Raw genomic sequence first — 22,625 nt, forward strand, 5'->3', positions numbered from 1 at the left:
TGTGTGATGATGATTTTAAAGGGGGGAGATTTCACCCATTTTGTTCTTGGGAGCTAGGGGGTCAGCAATTTTGTACACACATACTAGTGGGGGTCAGCAATATTGTACAATTTTAGGGTGTGTGTGTGTCGTTCACACTGTACATGCTTCACCATACATCATCATCATCATCATCATCATCATCATCATCATCAACACACACACACACACACACACACACACACACACACACTATAGCCATAAATTATGAACGGTTCCTAATGTCAGATAGGCCCTCTGTGTACTGACATGTAAATCGTCTATGCAGTATGAATGGTCCCCTCTAAGGGAAATGTATTTGACCATTGTAGGTCAGTGGGGAGTGTACGTGACTTTACAGTCGTCGTAACGCTTCAACTGTTCTGCGCAAGTCAGGCAACAGTATAGCTACACAATCTGGGCCGTTTTGATTCATACTTCTAATGCCGTTTTGGTGCTTGGCAGTTTTGATTGCTGCACATAAATAAAAGCCAGTTCGATCGTTACAACACGTGTGTGCAAGAAGATGGCACAACATGATAACAGTCAAACACCTAAAGACAAGAAAAAGCTGAAACAAATTCAGACATTGATTAAGGGTGGGCGTCTTGATGTGAAAGGTAATCTTTGTCACGGTGATGATACAAATTATTGAATATGAGGTGAAGTATGTCTCACGCGGGCAGCAATGTGAACAGAAGTGATGTAAGGAAGGATAAACAATATATGGATGAACAATGTAACGTCTTTATTACAGTGAGACTAGTGAGAGGGACGTTTCAATGTAGCTTCTAACACCGTTATTAAGCATGTGATGAACAGAATGAGGATAGAGAGTCATACAAGTGTTAGGAGATGTTTGTACAGCACAATATGGCGATTAGGACTGCAAAAACCTGGGGAAGCCAATAACAACACATAGCCTGAAGTAGATCACCTCCTCACATGTATATACATGCCTCTCTATCTTCATTCTGTTCATCACTTGCTTGATAACTGTGTTAAAACCAGTGTTTGAAATAAGGCCCGTCCGACCGCGCGAGACGGGCAAGATTTCTGTCCGACGGTCCGAATTTACAGCAAGCCTGCCCGATGGTCTGGTAATTTTTTTAGATGTTCCATACATTTGAGTAAATTCATCATATTTGGTCTGGTTAAATAACATTTTGAAGTTACCAGCCCTGATGACTGGCTGGATTTTTGGCTTACAGTGAAATGTTGCTGAAGGGGTCGTTGTCGGCACAGGTACTACAGATATGTACCCCAGGTAAGTTTCAGTAATGTACCCTAAACAAAGTCAAAATACAGAAACGTACCCGAAACCTTACACGGACGACGAGTCCATATTTTGCAACCCAAAGCCGAAACTGTATGTAGTTGTTCCCGTTCAACTGATTGCAAATGGTATTGTGCTCCGCGAAATATTCGTTACCGTGTATGGTGGTTTCTTATAGAACACAATCAAATGCATCTAATTCAACTGTATGACAGTTCCAATCAAGAAAACAACACACTGCGGAATGGAATGGTCCAAGGGTACGTTTCTGTATTCCGATTTTGGCTAGGGTACTTTTCTGTATACAGAAACGTACCTGGGGTACACATCTGTAGTACCCCTGCCGACAATGACCCTTTCTGCTGAAATGTTGCTCTCTCTGTAATAAAGAAGTTGTTCATCCATTTGTTGTTCTTCCTTAGTGCTTCAACTTCTAAAAGACCTGTGAAGATGTCGTTAGAATTGATTTTCAGTAACCCATGCTTGTCATAAGAGGCGACTAACGGGAGCGGGTGGTCAAGCTCGCTGACTTGGTTGACACATGTCATTACATCCAAGTTGTGTAGATCGATGCTCATGCATTGTCAGGTCCAGACTCGATTATTTACAGACCGCCGCCATATGGCTGGAATATTGCTGGGTGTGTCGTAAAACTAAACTCGCTCACTCACTCCAACTTCTAAATGCCTCCCAAACAAGTCGAAGTGATCTAAACAGTAGGAGATCATGGTGAAACAGACACTCTACCCAGTACACCAAGATCAGAGTTGAAATAGGTCCTACCTATAGTAAACCAATGCTCTTGTTATGGAGGAACACAGGATTTCAAGTAATTATTATGCTTCAAATAGGCTGGTTAGTTGAAGATATGTCTACCCTTCACAATGGTACCTGTTTTTGGCTTCCAACAATATAGTTGGCATATAGTTGTATAACTTCGTATATATACTTGTGGATTTATTTGTTGTTAGATAATTTGTTTATTTGAACCATTCCATGTAGATAGTTAATATCAACATTACATTGTGAAAACTGTACTTGATTTCTCCCTGTTTTGTTTACTAGAGTTGAAGACATTGAAGAAACTTGAGGCCAAAATACAGAGAAGGCTGGCTGCTGATCTGACGGATGGTAGTGAGATAGAGGATACAGGTATCAGAAGGGGAGAAATAGTCATCATAAATGTCATGAAACTAAAACAAATTCAAAAGGAGGGCATGAATTATGCTGAACTTTGCTCCTTGTTCTGTTTTGTGTGGCGTGAGGGCTATTTTGTTATCCAGCTGCATGTGGTCATATTAAAACAGCTGTGTAATTACATTTGGTCCACTAGCACACCGGGCCTACTGGCCAAGTATGGCACAGTTAGTCTGTCTCTATGTAGTTGTTGCAGTTGTCCCTTGACAGCTCTGTGGTACTTACACATCATTGATTGAAAGTGAAACAAAATCTTTACTGACTGTTGTAAGTGTACACATCTCGTTTTGCACTAAGTGTAGAACAGACAAACTTGGAATATTTCTCAAGAGCAAACAGCATTGATGGGTTGTCAGCCTTTGATAAAATTTTATTGTTTACAGTGCTGTATTTTGACTCGCTTACAGTTTCAGCAATTACATCTACTGGCAGTCTATACAAAAACTGAGTGTGGACCAGACAGTCTAGTGACTAGCCTAACCACACTATTCTGTAAATTGTCTCTCACAACAAGCATGGTCAGTTCTTATGAGTTTGGATTGCATTGGTTGCTGAAGATTTTGACGTGGATCTTCACGAGTCCAATCCAGTTTCGGCTGCTATGGTGCTACAGTAGTGAGGTAATCAGTAACATCACAGACGTTGAACACGCTCTGTAGCCATTATTTTGATGAGGCTGACCTTTTTTCAGGTAAAGAGGTAATAAGAAAAGCTGATGGTTCCGGCAGAAAGAGAAAGCCATCAAAACCTCTAGAGATCAAAGGAGCAGGTGAGTTGGTTTTTGGATTGAACAAGTTTTCTTGTATTTTCTTAGCAAGTACTAGTATTTAAAAATATTGTGATCTTAGATTTGTCGTCATCAATGAACCTTAGGGGCTCTGGCACAAATGCCACGAAAGTGTTTGTCAAATTGAGAAAAATCCCAACAATATTTTCTTGCAATGTCTAAATGATCATGGCCGTCTGGGGTGGTGGGGTAGCCTAGTGGTTAAAGCGTTCGTCGTCACGCCGAAGACCCGGGTTCGATTCCTCACATGGGTACAATGTGTGAAGCCCATTTCTGGTGTCCCCCGCCGTGTTATTGCTGGAATATTGCTAAAAGCTGGCGTAAAACCAAACTCAGTCAGTTTGTCATGGCCGTCCACAGTGGCTTGTGGGTCAGTGTTATGTTACAGGTAATTGTGACGAGTGGTTGCTTCAGTTGCTGCTCCCTTGTGTACACAAGTTTAACACTTTGGACTCGTTGTGATTTATTCACTTGTTGTTTGTAAGTTAAGGTCATGAGAGTCAATATAATGTTCTCTGTTTGTGCTGAAGTAATAGCTATTGAAAAACCTCTTCAATATTATGTATCAAAATAAAATATAGAATTTTTTCTTAACCTGACTCATGATCTTTTGCTTATCTCCCTTTCTTTTCAAATGGTAATGGAACACTTGAATCCCTTGAAGTTCCCGAAGCGGACGTAAAAATACATTCACCCACGAGTTACCTCCCTTTTGCCCTTTTCCCGCACAAACAGTCATGTGACCAGCCTTACTTGTCACTCTCTCCCTTTTCGCCCAAGTGGATGGTTGGGTGAGCACTCGAGTCCCATATACGGCATTATATACTTTTTATTTAGATCCTATTCTTTAAAATTACGCTGTGTATGGATTTGGCAATAACTACTTTGTATTATATGTAAACATTTTGTAAAAATTATTTGTATTTGTGTCATAATTTCATCGTTATGTAACTTTGTTTACATTTCATGAAATCTTTCAGTGGTTGCAGGCACAGGTTATCCATGGCTGATCCTCACCCCCAATGCCCCTCTTGCATAAAACCATGTTCTTCCAGCTTGCGCTGTACTTATTGTGTTGATTTATCAATCTACAATTGATGATGACCATGATGGAACGCAGGTTCGAGGAAGAAGCGAAGGCGCGGCGAAGCCTCTCATCTACCGACACTGCGCGCAAACCTACGGACCTGCGCGAACCTACTCCTCAGGGAACTACATCTCAAGACTACGTTGGCGAACGTACACCTTTGCGAAGGTCTCCACAGTCGGACGACTCTGTCACCTTGGAGGAGGATAGAAGACATGAGATGTCTACTCATCATTCTACATCTGCGAACCCTCAACGTTCGAGAACATCGAAGGATCCATCTCCTACACCTAGCCGCTCTAGATTTAGATCTCAGACGTTCGCAAAGAGAAAGCTCACATCACAGAGGTTCGCAAAAGGATACATCTAGCGACAGACGTTCGCGAAGAGAGAGCTCACTTCACAGAGGTTTGCGAAGAGATGAATCTACAGATAGAGGTTCGCGAAGAGAGGACTTTCAAGATAGACGTTCACGTAGGGGGGAAGCTGCAGACAAAGGTTCGTGAAAGGATGATGAAGGTTCGACAAGGGATACAGGTTCGCAGATGGATGATACGCGGAGGCCTAGCTCTAATAATCAGGAGACACTAGATGAGCAAACAGAGGTTACAGCTTGGATTGCCTACAGGTTGAACTTGGAGTCTCCTTCTAAGGATAAAGATGAAGTCTACACTTATATGATGCGTAACGACGACTTTGACTCTGTCACTATCCCTCCTATTGAACCTATATTCAGGGTACCCGCCAACCTTCGCACAGCTTTCACGAAAGCATCCACGTACCAGAGTCAGCATCTGCCATCATTTATTGTGAAGAGATTCCCTCTACCAGAGCTCCAGATAAGATTTAGCTCATGTGGGTACTGTACCCACTGTATTTTTTTGGGAGGGGGTATTATGAATGTTGAGTGGGTATTTCATTTTCCATTACCCACTGCTTTTAAATATGTGTGTATTTCAGTCATATTACTCACCTAAGTATTATGTCATTGAGTAAGTTTACTAAGCAGGTATGTTCTGCCTTATGTCATACCTAATCAAAACCAAGTTAAATATAATGGAAATGATTTCATAAGAAATCACTCATCCTATACTGACAGTACAACAGTTGTCCCATAAAAACAGTACAACATGATAGCAATCGATGTCTTTTTCATTACGCAAGCGATTTTTATAAATATATTCCGTACGCATTTGTTTTAAACTTTTTGCGTATCTAACATTTTAAATGCGTAATTGGTACGCAACAATTATTTTTCAATGCGTAATTGGAAATTTTCTATGCGTATTTTACCTGGATACGCAGCTTATCTGGTCCTCTGCTCTACATCATATGGATCCATTTACAAAAGCGCCTGAATGGGATGATAACATAATGTTAGTCAACGATTCCCGGAACAAGATGAATAAGGTAGAAGATAAAAAGTTATCGCAACTTGATACTGCTACAAGGAGATCCTTCTTCGGGTTGGCCAGGTCCAGAGCTATCAATGAAGCATTGATCAATAAATTCCAGAACTCAAGTTCGGAAGAGGAGAGAATGATATATTCAGCGCTCATAACTCAGAAGAAGGACCAATACTTTTTATCGGACCATCTGGCATCTATATCTGCAGGTCTCACTTTACTACGCAGACAAGGGCTACTTGCATCCTGTTCATGGAGTGACAGATTCACCCAACCGCTACTGAGAGCTCCATGGGAGGAGCCTACTATCTTTGGAGGACAAATAGACGAGGCAGCTAAGGAAGCTACGCACGATTCTAGAGAAGTTATGATGATAAGATCCATAGATACTCTGGCCAACGTCATCCATCATACTTCGCAAAAGTATAACAGCAAGTCCAAATATTCTGGCATACAGAAGGCAAAGGAGAAGTACTCCAGCTTCAGAGGCGGCAAAGGATCTTTTCGTCACCCATCCGGACTGATTTACAACATGCGCAAATTCAACAAAGACTATCTACTGAAACCAGACAGGTTCAGAATGATCCACCTACCTCAACTCAGACTACTCGTCCGTCCAGCAGATTACATGGCCAGCATAGACCTGAAGGATGCGTACCCACACATCCCCATATGTCTGGAATCAAGAAAGTATCTACTATTCCTATTCAGAGGGCAGTACTTCCAATGGAATGTCCTACCGTTTGGAATATCTTCGGCTCCATGGCTATTCACACGAGTAACCAAGCCTATAGTCACATATCTACATCATCGAGGCCTACGCAATGCCTTTTACTTGGACGACAGAATTCAGGTTCACCAAGATGCCAGTCAACTCAGACTACAGCTGAACTTCACGATCAAGTTGCTCACTCAACTAGGATTGCTGGTGAACCTAATGAAGTCAGAGTTGGAACCAAAACAAGATCTGCAATTTCTGGGGATAAGGTTTATCACAACACAGAATCGTATTGTCGCCCCAGAAGATTGTTAGGTCAAGATACAAGCCATGATTCCAGTAGCAGTCATCTCTCCGTTAACACTACGATCATGGCAAGTTCTACTCGGTCTACTAACCTTGGCGCAGGACTTGACTCGCACACAGGAAGGTTACAACTAAGACCGCTGCAATGGTTCCTGACAAAACATCTAGACAGCGGCGACCCAATTTTGCTTCCAGACAACCTCAAGAGGTATCTACTGTGGTGGACACACAGGTCGAACGTTTGCGGAGGGACCTATTTACAAGAGCCGACCTTCGACACACATCTCTATGCAGACGCTTCGATACAAGGCTGGGGTGTGCATCTCAACAATCAAGTTGCATCAGGAAGGTGGTCCAAAATAGAGCAGCATCTTCACATCAATCTGCTGGAGATGAAAGCAGTGATCAACGCCTTACAACTATGGTCGAGCTCGCTGAACAACAAAATGCTGATGGTCCACACGGACAACTCTACAGTGGCATTCTCCATAAATCGGCAGGGATCCACAAGGTCTCCAAGCCTGCTACAGCTCATATTCCAGTTGTTCCATATCACGGAGGAAGCAAGCATCTGGATAAAGGCGTGTCACATACCCGGGAGCCAAGAACGTACTTGCAGACGCTCTCTCCTGACCACTGCACCCAACACCTATGGAATGGATGCTCCATCCAGAAGCATTCCGGCTCATCATAAGGGAAATAGGATCCCCTTGCATAGACCTGTTTGCCACGTGGTTCAACAAACAACTACAGACGTTTGTCTCACCAGTTCCAGATCCTCAAGCCTGGGCAACGGATGCACTGAGCATATCTTGGGAAGGACTAAACGCTTACGCGTTTCCACCCCCGATATTACTACCGGAAGTACTGTTGAAGATCAAACAGACACAGGTGCTACAACTGACTTTGGTCGCGCCATACTGGCCAGCGAGAGTATGGTTCCTAGACCTAATAGAAGATCTCGGAAGTTCAACAATCAAGTTACCAGATTGGCCGAACCTACTCATACATCCGCACACCAAGCAAGTCCACGGGAACCCGACAGCGTTCCAGCTACATGTGTGGACCACATCAAAACATGTTTGAAGAAAAGAGGATACTCCACCAGGGCAGCCAAGGCAGTAACGCTAGCGTTATGCAGATCTACTCATAACTTGTATGATGACAAGTGGCTGAAGTTTGAGACTTATGCAAGGCGGAAAAGGCTTCATTGCGATGATAGCTACTCATCGTCAAGTGGCGGAATACCTGTGTAATCTTAGACAGACCAGACATCTGAAAGGTTCGACATTATCTACATACCTTGCTGCCATCAGTACTGTGATTACCATGGAAACAGGCATCAAGTTGACGAAAGTACCAGAATTACTTGCTCTGCTGAGATCTTTTAAACTGGAGGACCAGCAAAAGAAGTTCAGAGCTCCGGCCTGGGATCTGAATGTAATTCTACGACATCTTACGAGTGATGCCTACGAACCTCTAGACCAGACTACCTTCGAGCTGCTGACACAGAAGACTCTGTTCCTGCTTGCGCTGGACTTTGGTCGAACCAGATTCGACAGGGGGCAACATGCTGCAGTTCATCTAGGACTTAGATGGGACTTTATTGCCAAGAACCAACTACCTGGCCAGCCAGATAGACAGTTCCATGTACCAGCGCGCTATCTACAATCCTCGGACCAGATTATATAGAGCCGTCATATTGAGAGCCTATAAAGCAGCAGGACTAGAACCTCCTAGAGCTTCCAACCCACACGAAGTCAGAGCACTGGCGTCAACACTGGCTCTGCATGGAAATTGCTCTATATCTGTAATCATGGAGGGCTGCTTTTGGAAGTCGGACACGGTGCTTGCCAACCACTCCCTCCGAGACATAGCCACTGAAGACGTCTCAGGCATTCACCAATAACGGTTCCTCAAAGGCGCTGATTTGGAAAATATCACCCTTTATCACGTTGACTTGTTGATAACTTTTACTAAGGAAAGATATCAGTTTGAAATTCCATGCGCACAGTCTAGGACAGGCTAGCATGAGTGATTAAAGATCCTGTATGGGTAAAGATCTTACCTGTACTTAAAGGGGTCGCAACTCATTTATGATAAAGATCTTATCATAATCTATGGGTTGTTATAAGATATCTAGTAATAAGAAGATACTAGTTTATCTGTAGCCACATGAATCAACATGATTCAACTTGTCTGAGACTGAAGAAAGACAAGAAAGTGGTCCCCCCGAGTTATTACGGAAGTTGGAAGAATAGGATCACGGAAATGCCGTTTCGCAGTTCCCATGGGGGGATACAGGACGTATCAAAGGACAGCTGATGAATCCACGAAGTGGCTTGACCCACCACCAATCCGTCAGATGCTATAAGCAAAAGATCATGAGTCAGGATAAGAAAAAATATGAAATTTTTCAAGTAAAATTGATATTTTTATACTTATCTGACTCATGACGAGAAGCCCTCCCAACCACCCCGCTGGAAACACTTCGGATTTCACAGCAGATCCAAGTGCATGGGCAGAAAATCAGGAGAGAGTGACAAGTAAGGCTGGTCACATGACTGTTTGCGGGGGAAAGGGCAAAAGGGAGGTAACTCGTGGGCGAGTGTATTTTTACGTCCGCTTCGGGAACTTCAAGGGATTCAAGTGTTTCCACTACCATTTGAAAAGAAAAGGGAGATAAGCAAAAGATCATGAGTCAGGATAAGTATAAAAATATCAATTTTACTTGAAAAATTACATTATTAAATTTGGTAAAACCAAAAATGGCATGTAGCTGATTTTTATTTGAGTACACCATATTAATGGATGGAACAGGTGTGTCTTTGAGCACTTTCCATACATTCTCAGGTTTATTTATTCAGGTTTAACTATCAACACAAGCAAACAACAAACATTGAGGAAACTCTCTTAAGATAATCCTAAGTAAACAAAATTATTTCCCAGCAGTGTATGCTTGTTGAAAGTGGCAACTCAGTGAATTAGGTGATCAATGACTTGATTGTGTATTATCGTATCCTAATGATGCTATGATGTGGATTGATGCTCACATCATCATTGACTAGACTGTCTGGTTTGAATATTTAGATGTGGTTGCATATATCTAAGTAAATTATAATTTGTTCACTGGTGTCAAGGGGGACATGGACTGATGTACCCTCGATGTTTGAAGCACGGGTATTGGATCATAGTATGGAGTACCAGACGACAAGAAAAACAAGTTATCTCCCTTCCATCGATTTGCATTTGCAAAATATCGGTAATTTCCGTACATCATACGTGATTCAATGTTATTCGAGACAAAGAATTACTACTACGAAGTACCAAATGAGTTGGGCATTCCTAGCAGGGTACATAAAAAATGTTAGTCGCTTGTAAGCGGGGTACATTGAAAATAATAGAAGTGCGCTCAGCCAATCAGTAAACGACATTTATGTGTGAGGCAAGATAATGTTAAAGACAAAACAAACTGAATTTTTTTATCCCTGTTTTATTTGGATGACTAGTCAACCAGAAGCTTCTATTTAGGCTCTCTAGAAGAGTGAGTGAGTGAGTTTAGTTTTACGCCAATATCAATTTTACTTGAAAAATTACATTATTAAATTTGGTAAAACCAAAAATGGCATGTAGCTGATTTTTATTTGAGTACACCATATTAATGGATGGAATAGGTGTGTCTTTGAGCACTTTCCATACATTCTCAGGTTTATTTATTCAGGTTTAACTATCAACACAAGCAAACAAACATTGAGGAAACTATCTTAAGATAATCCTAAGTAAACAAAATTATTTCCCAGCAGTGTATGCTTGTTGAAAGTGGCAACTCAGTGAATTAGGTGATCAATGACTTGATTGTGTATTATCGTATCCTAATGATGCTATGATGTGGATTGATGCTCACATCATCATTGACTAGACTGTCTGGTTTGAATATTTAGATGTGGTTGCATATATCTAAGTAAATTATAATTTGTTCACTGGTGTCAAGGGGGACATGGACTGATGTACCCTCGATGTTTGAAGCACGGGTATTGGATCATAGTATGGAGTACCAGACGACAAGAAAAACAAGTTATCTCCCTTCCATCGATTTGCATTTGCAAAATATCGGTAATTTCCGTACATCATACGTGATTCAATGTTATTCGAGACAAAGAATTACTACTACGAAGTACCAAATGAGTTGGGCATTCCTAGCAGGGTACATAAAAAATGTTAGTCGCTTGTAAGCGGGGTACATTGAAAATAATAGAAGTGCGCTCAGCCAATCAGTAAACGACATTTATGTGTGAGGCAAGATAATGTTAAAGACAAAACAAACTGAATTTTTTTATCCCTGTTTTATTTGGATGACTAGTCAACCAGAAGCTTCCATTTAGGCTCTCTAGAAGAGTGAGTGAGTGAGTGAGTTTAGTTTTACGCCAACACAGCAATATTTCCAGCTATAGGGCGGCGGTCTGTAAATAATCGAGTCTGGACCAGACAATCCAGTGATCAACAGCATGAGCATCGATTTGCGCAATTAGGAACCGATGACATGTGTGTCAACCAAGTCAGAGAGCCTGTCCACCCGATCCCGTTAGTCGCCTCTTACGACAAGCATGGGTTACTGAAGATCAATTCTAGGCTGGACCTTCACGAGTCCTCTGTACAAGAAATATGCTTTTGACAAGGTGCTTTTTCACTAAGGTCAGAGGTTTTAGACACATGTTCTGGCTGTTCTGAACCTCAATCATTGTCCAGATCAAGATAAACATAGGAGTAAACCTGTACATGGAAGAAAATGACGGTAAACTGCTGACTGGCCATCAAACCGTTGGTACCATCACCAGGGAGGCCAGCACCAGAATATGGCATCTTGCTTCTTTTGTTGAAGACTAAGTAACATTCAGGTAATGGTTTTGCTTGGATTATGTTTGACCATGTCATCTTAATCATCACTAGAGTTGTTGAGCACAGTATTTTATTTGTGTTTTGTCTCAATATCTACTTCAGCATCTTGGCAAAATAAGAGGTGAGCTACAGTGTGTTTTGATTTAATTAAGATGACAACATACAATATTTCCTTTGCCCAGAAGCAGCCAAGAAGATCTGTACAGCTGCTGACGTCAGTGATAATGATGTCAATACAGATACTGATGATGGCAGCTCAAGCACCTCAGGAGAAGACGAGGGAGACAACTCCGTTCAGACAATGGAAATATCACAATGTAGGAATGAAAAGATTTGCCATGTTGATTAAGGTCACATATTGCTGGTAAACCTATAGAGCTCATTCCATGATTTAGATTTCCACCAGCCTCCTACTCGAGGTCATTTTCGGTTTCACTGAATTTTACCCAAAGTGGTTTCATTGTGAGTCCCTCCTTGGATGCAGATCAAAGTGGGGCAGATCCACCAGTATGAACAGGGTCAAATTGAGTACTTGTTTCCAAAGTATTGGTTTGTTGACAAGTATCAGTTTCAAGCAGATTCCACTTGAAGACAATTAGCAATGAATATTCTGATGGAAACAAACAAGGGAAAAAACAAAGGTACAAGTGTTCCTTTATTTATGCCCAGATTTTCACCCACAGTGCAATGCACAGAAACCTGAAATTGAAAATAGGAACACTTGTACTTTCATGTGTTCCCATACCCATGTCCATCACAATGGATTGTCATATTTTATTGTCATAAGTTATAAATTGAGGTGGAGTTAATATTACTCCATCTGAGTTCTAGCCACGAACAGCTGCATTATTTCTGATGCTATTTAAAGCAACATTTGTTGAATTTCAGTTTGCCTACCATATTGCTTGAATATTGCCACATGCAGTGTTAACAAACAATACTTCAGTTTATAAAGCAACACAACAACAATGAACCAGATGCTACATATATTATATTTTTATTTAATAATAATTTTGCATTCCACATAAAATCAGGTGGGCTACAGAATGTAATGACCTGTCAGTAGCCTGTCAGTAGCCTGTCATGACGGTCTGAGGAAATGTGAAACTGTGGTTATCTCCCATTTCAGTGCCAGGAAGCAGTGTTGGAGCTGGCATCGTGTCAGACATGTCGTTTGCAAGTCTGAAGGGCAAAGTGGCAGAAAACACCTTGAAAGGAATAGAAGATATGGGTTTCACCCACATGACCGAGATCCAGGCCAAGTCCATTCCACACTTACTGGAAGGCCGGTACGTGCTGGTCATTATGTCTTATAGATGCAGAGTAAATCCCAAGTTTACTTGTTCAATGTTTTGACCATGTAATGTGCACACACAGTAGAGAATGAATATTGTGTATCATGTTAAGGTTGAACAGTGTCGATGATAAGGTTGAACAGTTAAGAATTACCTAATGTACAGGGTTACGTCTAATGATCATCCAGATGAGAAGATATTTAGCAGGCTACCTTCTTGAAACCCTGTTGAAATAATCCAGATGTACTAACCAGGGAAGCTAGTCAGTTTGCTATTATGAAAGTCACTTGTCTTGACTATCTTCCATCACAGTCCAGCAGCGCCATTGCCACTCACATGTGTCAGAACCCTGGGAGGGTCGAACTCTGTCTTACTGCATTTATCACTATTTGAACCTGGATGTGTTAAGTTCCTGAGAGTCAAGACTTGCACTCATAAGTTGCATCATAACATCAGTAGCCGTATGGTGTCTGAAGAATTTGAATAAACTACATATAGACTGATAGTTGTAGATGCTTCCATTGGAGACAGCTGGTTGGACTGTATAGATCGTGAACATCACCAGTTGATATGATGAACACTTGCAGGGATCTCATGGGAGCTGCCAAGACTGGAAGCGGCAAAACACTGGCGTTCCTTATTCCTGCTGTTGACTTGATGTACAAACTCAAGTTCATGCCTCGCAATGGAACTGGGTGTATGGTTATCTCCCCAACTCGGGAGCTGTCCATGCAGACATTTGGGGTGCTCAAGGAGCTACTCAAGTACCACTGCCACACCTACGGACTCATTATGGGGGGCACAGATCGAAAACAGGAGGCCAAGAAGTTGGCGAAGGGAATCAACATACTGGTAGCCACCCCAGGCCGCCTACTTGACCATCTGCAGGTGGGTACACAGGGGACCATGAGAAGGGACGTTGAGGGTATGTGCATTCTGTAATGTTCATGTCAAACACTGCTGGAGGAGATATGTTCTGTTGTGTCAGAACACCCGACTTTAGCACTTGCCAGGTTAATAGTGGGGGAGTGGAAATGTTGGCCATGATATTTGAAGTGTAATTAATAATTATCTTTCAGAACACTCCAGACTTCATGTTCAAGAATCTCCAGTGCCTCATCATTGATGAAGCTGATCGAATACTGGATTTGGGATTTGAAGAAGAAATGCGACAGATTATCAAACTGTTGCCAAGTAAGATATTTCATATCCAGAAACAACATAGCGCTATTGACTTTCTTGCTTCTGTGCTATAACACATTGTTAAAATAGTTTACTGAGTTACCTCCCTTTGTCCAGACAGCAGAACATTGGATGATTTGGTTAATAGACAGTGTGCCGGTTCTCCCAAGATGTATTCACCTGCTTCCAGTGTTCGCCAATGTCTAATAAATCTTGACCCACTGTCTTGGGATCACAATGCCTGGCAGTCTCATGTGAAAGGCTTCATGCTTACCTCACCTCCTCCAGCAGAGCTATATAGTGCTATCTGTAAGCAATATAGTGGTAGAACTGCCACAAGAACAAACTATAAAGGAAACTTTACTTATTATTATGACTTTGCTTACAACTGCATGTAGTAAAGAAGACCCACAGACAGTATAGTAATGGCAACACAGGTGTTTGCTCCGACCACCCAAATGGTTAATGCAAGCCACAGATGATACAATGTCAATCAATTATTGAGTGTGTATGTTCAGCAAATGATTTTGATACAATCCAGGGCTATGCAATACTAAGTTATCTCCCATCTGATGAGGCATTTGGTCAGCCATTGTTCCAGTGCAGCACCTCTGCTTTGCTCTTGAATGTAGCACCCCACCCTGAGCTGGACGTTACTGTTGTTAGCTGACTTTGTCTATGGCTTTAGACAGTCACCATTCCAGGACCACTGTGCATCCTCAGGATTCTGTGTACTAGCTAAGTTATTCTTGTACTTTGTCAGAGAGACGACAGACCATGCTTTTCTCCGCAACGCCCACCAGAAAAACAGAAGATTTGGCCCGAGTGTCCCTGAAGAAGGAGCCATTGTATGTGGGTGTTGATGACCGGAAGGAATCTGCCACAGTAGAGGGCTTAGAGCAGGTGAGATGATGTCATGGGACGGGTGAGATGATGTCATGGGTTGGGTGAGATGAAGTCATGGGATGGGCAAGATGATGTCATGGGATGGGTGAGATGAAGTCATGGGATGGGAGAGATGATGTCATGGGACGGGTGAGATCATGTCATGGGACGGGTGAGATGATGTCATAAGATGGGTGAGATGTCATGGGATGGGTGAGATGATGTCATGAGATGGGTGAGATGATGTCATGGGACGGGTGAGATGCCATGGGATGTGTGAGATGATGTCATGGGACGGGCGAGATGTCATGGGATGGGATGTCATGGATGGAGATGAGATGTGAGATCATGGGATGGGTGAGATGCAGATGTCAAGGGATGGGTGAGAAGTCATGGGATGGGTTAGATGATGTCATGGGATGGGCGAGATGATTTCATGGATGGGCAAGATGATGTCATGGGACAGATGAGATGTCATGGGATGGGTGAGATGTCATGGGATGGGTGAGATGAAGTCATGGGATGGGCAAGATGATGTCATGGGATGGGTGAGATGATGTCATGGGATGGGCAAGATGATGTCATGGGATGGGCAAGATGATGTCATGGGATGGGTGAGATGATGTCATGGGATAGGTAAGATGATGTCATGGGATGGGCAAGATGATGTCATGGGACGGGTGAGATGAAGTCATGGGATGGGCGATGGGATGATGTATGTTTCTGGATTATGCTGTATGTTTTGATGCCAATCTGTATGTTTTGATGTCATGCTATCTGTTTCAGGGCTATGTTGTATCCCCATCAGACAGACGATTTCTTCTCTTGTTCACTTTCCTGAAGAAGAATCGTAAGAAGAAGATAATGGTCTTCTTCAGTTCATGTATGGCTGTGAAGTTCCACAATGAGCTTCTGAACTACATTGACCTCCCCGTCATGTGTATCCATGTATGTACAGGTCATAGCAGGTTCCTCTACCTTACATGTTGTATATCAAATATACATTAACAGCAGTGTATTTTCAAATTAAAAAATGGGGGAGGTGGGGTAGCCTAGTGGTTAAGGCATCTGCTTGTCACGCCAAAGACCCTGGTTCAATTCCCTACATTGGTACAATGTTGTGAAGCCCATTTCTGGTGTCCTCCATCATGATATTGCTGGAATATTGCTAAAAGCTGCGTAAAACCAAACCCACTGAAATGAAAATCATTCTGTCGACAGGTCCTTTGTAAACACAGGCCAAAGTTTGACTACTGGTTTGAAAGTTTGAAACTAGCTGTAATATATCTGTGGCTTCATAATATATAAAAATATCATTTTGAGAAAGGTTACTATGTTAATGTTGTGTTGTGTCTGTGGACATGATCACTGTCTGAAGACAGTAGATGATAGCATAACGCTGCACCTGATAGTGTTTTGCTCCAGTGCATTAGCGCTTACTTTAGAAATCATACTTTATTATTTCAGGGTAAACAAAAGCAAAGTAAACGAACACAGACATTTTTCCAGTTTTGCAATTCCAAAGAAGCTATATTATTGTGTACTGATGTTGCTGCACGTGGCCTTGATATCCCGCTTGTTGACTGGATCATACAGTACGACCCCCCAGATGACCCCAAGGTGAGATACACTTTTAACAACATAGCTGTCTGGTGTTGGAACCTCCTTCCACTCAGTGCTTGCTTATCTGTTATTTTTTGATCAACATAAACATAGGCAAAGATTGTTTTTCATATGTCAGAAAATCAAACTGTCGAGCATATGAAAGTGTAAGTATATTATTTTCCATGGCCAGTTTGACAAATGTGTCAATTACCCCCTTGGTTAGTCAAAGCCAAAATACTGTTTGACAGTGGAAGCAAGGGTAGGGGAACTGTAGCACTTCACAATGGCTCACTGACCTGTGAAGGAGAAGATGAAAGGTACATGAAATTGTGGTAACCCAGACACTGCCGTAGAGCTGTGTACTCTCAGTGTGTTCTTATATATTGTTTCCTCAGATACTGCTTGACTGATGAAGTTGATGTATAACATTTGTGTTCATCTGATGAGGACATGGTTGTTCCTTCTGATGAGGACATGGATGTTCCTTCTGATGAGGACATGGATGTTCCATCTGATGAGGACATGCATGTTCCTTCTGATGTGGACATGGGTTTTCCTTCTGATGAGGACATGGGTGTTTCTTCTGATGAGGACAGTCATGTTCCTTCTGATGAGGACATGGATGTTCCTTCTGATGAGGACAGTCATGTTCCTTCTGATGAGGACATGGATGTTCCTTCTGATGAGGACATGGATGTTCCTTCTGATGAGGACATGGATGTTCCTTCTGATGAGGACATGCATGTTCCTTCTGATGAGGACATGGATGTTCCTTCTGATGAGGACATAGTTGTTCCATCTGATGAGGACAGTCATGTTCCTTCTGATGAGGACTTGCATGCTCCTTCTGATGAGGACATGGATGTTCCTTCATGCATGTTCCTTCTGATGAGGAAATGGATGTTCCTTCTGATGAGGACATGGATGTTCCTTCTGATGAGGACATGCATGTTCCTTCTGATGAGGACATGCATGTTCCATCTGATGAGGACATGGATGTTCCTTCTGATGAGGACATGGATGTTCCTTCTGATGAGGACAGTCACGTTCCTTCTGATGAGGAAATGGATGTTCCTTCTGATGAGGACATGGGTGTTCCATCTGATGAGGACATGGATCTTCCTTCTGATGAGGACATGCATGTTCCTTCTGATGAGGAAATGGATGTTCCTTCTGATGATGATGTGGATGTAACTTCTAATGATGACGTGGATGTTCCTTCTGATGAGGACGTGGATGTTCCATCTGATGAGGACATGCATGTTCATTGTGATGAGGACATGCATGTTCATTGTGATGAGGACATGCATGTTCCTTCTGATGAGGACATGGATGTTCCTTCTGATGAGGACATGCATGTTCATTGTGATGAGGACATGCATGTTCCTTCTGATGAGGACATTATGTTTGCTTAAGTCATTGTGATATGAAATTATACTACATGAAAGTTTTGATATCATTGGTAAGAGCCCCAAGGCATTCACAACTTAACTTTTGTATGAATGTTAATGACAAGAATATGCATGCTTGTTAATGCTGGTAATATTGCAAAAATTGTTTTCTTCTTTATCTCACAACGTATTGCGCCAACTCTATTGAAACAGTGTGGACATAGCTAATTTGCAATATTTATTGCAGCAAACATGTATTGATGTTTGTCGTAATTCTTCATGAAATGAACACACATAATGACTTGCTATTATTACAAAAGGTAAGGAAAACTGAAAAATTCAATTATATCCAATTGTTTGTTTTAAGAAAACACATATCCAAGAGATTGGAACGTTGATATGAATAATAAGAAAAATAAATGTCATTTGGTCTGAGGTCAAGGTCACTAGCTGGTACTGTATATCGGCCAAGTACATGGTTGCATGTTCTTCAAATATGGAAGGATTTATAACTTGGTGTATGACTTCAATCTAGAATGATATAACTTCCTAGATGAAAAGAAAGGTATTGTTTGAGCTGCTCCAATAACTGCTGACGATGTAACATTTCAGGTCAAGAATTGTTGTCTCAGATACTGAAAATGTCTGTTGAAATTTGACTGTTTTTACATGTTTTTCAATACTTACATTCTCAAAATTGGCAGAAAATATTTTAACGTTTGAAACTGTTAACTCCTTATCTAGGTTAGCTGTGGTGGTTTGGAACTATATTTGCAATGTCAGTTTGTTTCTGTTTTTGAACACAAAACATATGGCACAAGACTGGGTTTTGTATTTTTGTAAATTCAAGCATGTTTTGTTGAACTCTAAATGAAGGAATTGACCTTGCAAGATGCAGTTGATATGTTTAGTGTGTAAGATCAGTATGAAGGATTTGGGGTAATATGTCCATAAGAAGATATTATGTACAAGAAACTTGCTTTAAAATGTTCCTAGTTGATGAATATTCCAAGAAATATTGCAGGAATACATTCATAGAGTGGGCCGAACTGCACGAGGTGATGGAGGCTGTGGACATGCACTGCTCATTCTTCGACCAGAAGAGCTGGGCTTCCTTCGATATCTGAAGCAAGCCAAAATTCCACTTCATGAGTTTGAATTTGCATGGAGTAAAATCTCTAACATCCAACCTCAGGTAAGTCACAGTATTTTCCCCTTCGTTGTACACTTTGTATGAGGGCAGTAGAACTGGATTACTTTACAATCAGTTTATTCATGATGGCTCACTTGTGCCTTCTTAGTTTGTCTCGTGACTAATTCTCAGTTTCTGCTGTTAGATTCTGTCAGGTGCTTCATATTTGTGCTGCAAGTGCTGCACCTGAACTTGGTATTTATTTTGATTGAATCCGTTATTTCACAAGTTTATTAAGATTGAACAGACTTAAATCAATAAGTTTAAGAGATCATATTTTCAGAATACCAAAGGCTCTGAAAGTTGAAAGTTTTGTATACATGTTAATATCTGTAAGATATCACTTCAGTTTGATCCACTGTGAATCAGCTCATTGCAATTTAAAAAAACTGAAGGTAATTATTTGTTATTTCAGCTGGAGAAACTGATATCACAGAACTACTTTCTACACAAATCAGCAGACTTGGCTTACAAGTCTTATGTTCGGGCATATGCAAGTCATAGCCTCAAACAGATATTTGATATCAGCACTTTGGACCTCAAGAAAGTGGCTCTCTCCTTTGGCCTGACAGTTCCTCCACAGACCAACATGGGTATCCTTTTGACTTACTAAGCACACATCTGCGGGCCACAGGAACACATGGACGATTACTTACATTAGTTGCTGGTCTGCTCTCCTCGCATCTCACATCCACACACATGTTATGTTTTATTAAGTGAGTTAATATTTAGTGTCACATCGGCAATATTTCAGCCATATCGTGACTATGTTTTATCAAAGTCTGACGGTACAGTTATCATAGTGTAGCACAACTATACAGTAATGTTGGAATAGTGTTAAGAGTCTTCAAGAAGTAAGCTACTGGGATTAAATATGTTGGTTGTGTGACCATGGAAAGTTGTCTGGACATTTACTGATAAAACTGGAAAGAGAACTCCTGGAAATACATTCAACACTCTTATTAGACTTGTTCTGCATTGGGGAAGGGCGTGGAATATGGGTCACACCAGGTTTAGCTTTCATACCTAGTTGTTATGACTAACTTATGAGAACCTCTATTAAATATCCTGTTGAGAGTCGTGAGGCCCAGTTGCAGTACACAATGACATGATTCCTATATATGGAATGATCATGGGTTTGTATCTGGCTTCACTCAGACTGGTTGGTTCTAGGCCTGCACCGACATACCTGTGCCTGTGCGTTTCACCATAGTGGTAAACATTTGATACCTGCATCACTTCAGGCTTTCCCTTCATTAAGCCAACATGATGTGATGTTAATGGAATACTGATCAAATCAGTGTTAAATTTAACTCACTCACTCACTCACTCCATATGGAATGAGAGAACTTACAGCAGATAAACTTAGTGTTTTCAAAAGACTTTTGAAATCATTAATGAAAATAATTAACAAATGTCATGCAGAATGATTATATATTTGTTTTCTGCCTCCAAACTATGTGTTTGAGTGTATTGGGTGCCATAAAACCCGGGTTACAGGCTGTAGTGGTCAGTCTAGGACGGCCATGTAGCCACTGTAGTAACGGTGATTCATGTACAGTGGTGTAAGTGTTACTGGAAATAACAACATGATATTTGGTCATTTGTCTGATTAATGTTTTATGTCAACACTTTCTTTAACAAAGCTCATACTAGTTCATTTGAGACTACATGTACATGTGTATGCAAACCTTTTTTTTCCTTAATACAATGCTCCAGAATTAAAGGGAAGGGCATCCTTACGTCGAGGACGTGAAGAATCATATGGTTATCGCAAGGACAAGTTTGGAAAGAAAGCAAAGATGTTCAAACAAGTTGGTGGTAGACCAAAGAGGTAGATGTGAGGTACACCAAGACTGATTTACAGCTGTGATGTGTCACACTGGCGGTCTATACAATGAAGTGTTGACATGGCTGTCAAGAAAGTGATGTGTCCAGTTGGCTTTCTAGACAGTGATAAGCCGGCTGTCTAGACAATGATGTGTCCAAGTGGCAGTCTAGACAATGATGTGTCCAAGTAGCAGTCTAGACACAGATGTGTCCAAGTGGCTGTCTAGACAATGATGTGTCCAAGTGGCTGTCTAGACAGTGATGCGTCCTAGTGGCTGACTAGACACAGATGTGTCCAAGTGGCAGTCTAGACACAGATGTGTCCAAGTGACTGTCTTGACACAGATGTGTCCAAGTGGCTGTCTAGACACAGATGTGTCCAAGTGGTTGTCTAGACACAGATGTGTCCAAGTGGCAGTCTTGACACAGATGTGTCCAAGTGGCAGTCTAGACACAGATGTGTCCAAGTGGCTGTCTAGACAATGATGTGTCCAAGTGGCTGTCTAGACAGTGATGTGTCCAAGTGGCTGTCTAGACAGTGATGTGTCCAAGTGGCTGTCTAGACAGTGATGTGTCCAAGTGGCTGTCTAGACAGTGATGTGTCCAAGTGGCTGTTTAGACAGTGATGTGTCCAAGTGGCTGTTTAGACAGTGATGTGTCCAAGTGGCTGTCAAGACGAGACTAGACTGTCCATGTGGCTGTCTTAACTGCTGTTCAGACAGCAACACAAATTTCATTATCATTATATATTTGCTGCTGCTGGACTCATTATGTCATTAAAGAATCATAACTTCTTTATGGTTTTACTTTGTAATATATACCAGTAGTCGAAAATATATCTGCTTCATTAGCTATTTTTGACTGAGTGTAAATACAAGTGACATGTTGAATATATCTGTGCTTCATTAGCTGGTGTATCAGTTTAGTACTGTATTGGTATATATACTAATGTGATCTGTCCAAGCTATGGGTGGATGACAAATGGATTCAAAGATTGTAGTCTCCTGGGAACTGGCTGTCCTAACAAGAAATGAATAATACATATTTTATCTTGCTGACTCAAACTGTGTAGCAGTGTCATATGTGACAGTAATCTTGAAACATGCACTTGAAATGCGCTACCTGTGTAGATCTGGCACACACCGACACTTGTGAGTTTATCTATACTGCCACATATTTGGTTGTAAACATAACCCAATTGAGATGGACAAGCTGAAAGCTGATTTATACTGATGGGTGATATAAGAATAAAGATTGTTAATGTATGGAGTGAGATTGTGATTGTGGGAAATGGACGCATTCTTCATTGCCATCCAGCTTGTGCTTCACATGCAGCGTTGATCAAGTGATTGGGGATTATCAATACCACAGATAAGGGGTACATGTTCTCAAGGGTACAGATGTACCTGTTGTTGCCATCTGACAAGGGAGAAGTTTAGTTTAATCTTCTAAAGTCTTGGGCTCTAACCTAACAGCCCACACAACACATCAGAGGCCTCAAACTGTCACTGCTCCACAATTTATCAACTGCAGATTTGATTCCATCGCTGAAGA

General features: G+C 41.5%; 1 protein-coding gene across 1 annotated transcript; it reads left to right on the plus strand.

Annotated features, from left to right (window-relative positions):
• Positions 1 to 489: 489 nt before the first annotated feature.
• On the plus strand, positions 490 to 21,865 carry LOC124274137 (ATP-dependent RNA helicase HAS1-like). Its single transcript, XM_046709462.1, has 13 exons — positions 490 to 638; positions 2,360 to 2,446; positions 3,183 to 3,260; positions 11,874 to 12,008; positions 12,821 to 12,980; positions 13,574 to 13,874; positions 14,066 to 14,180; positions 14,932 to 15,071; positions 15,840 to 16,001; positions 16,521 to 16,673; positions 19,074 to 19,244; positions 19,657 to 19,834; positions 20,961 to 21,865. The coding sequence occupies exons 1-13, from the start codon at positions 545 to 547 to the stop codon at positions 21,077 to 21,079; spliced, it is 1,893 nt and encodes a 630-aa protein (XP_046565418.1). The 5' UTR covers positions 490 to 544; the 3' UTR covers positions 21,080 to 21,865.
• Positions 21,866 to 22,625: the final 760 nt, after the last annotated feature.

Source organism: Haliotis rubra, unplaced genomic scaffold (genome assembly GCF_003918875.1).
Source record: "Haliotis rubra isolate DU_JTF1 unplaced genomic scaffold, ASM391887v1 Scf188, whole genome shotgun sequence".
Taxonomy (NCBI): domain Eukaryota; kingdom Metazoa; phylum Mollusca; class Gastropoda; order Lepetellida; family Haliotidae; genus Haliotis; species Haliotis rubra.

Coding starts and splice junctions, on each gene's coding strand:
- LOC124274137 (XM_046709462.1), top strand. CDS start 545: ATGGCACAACATGATAACAGTCAAACACCTAAAGACAAGAAAAAGCTG. Junction 14,181..14,931: donor GATTATCAAACTGTTGCCAA/GTAAGATATTTC, acceptor GTACTTTGTCAG/AGAGACGACAGACCATGCTT. Junction 15,072..15,839: donor CAGTAGAGGGCTTAGAGCAG/GTGAGATGATGT, acceptor TATCTGTTTCAG/GGCTATGTTGTATCCCCATC.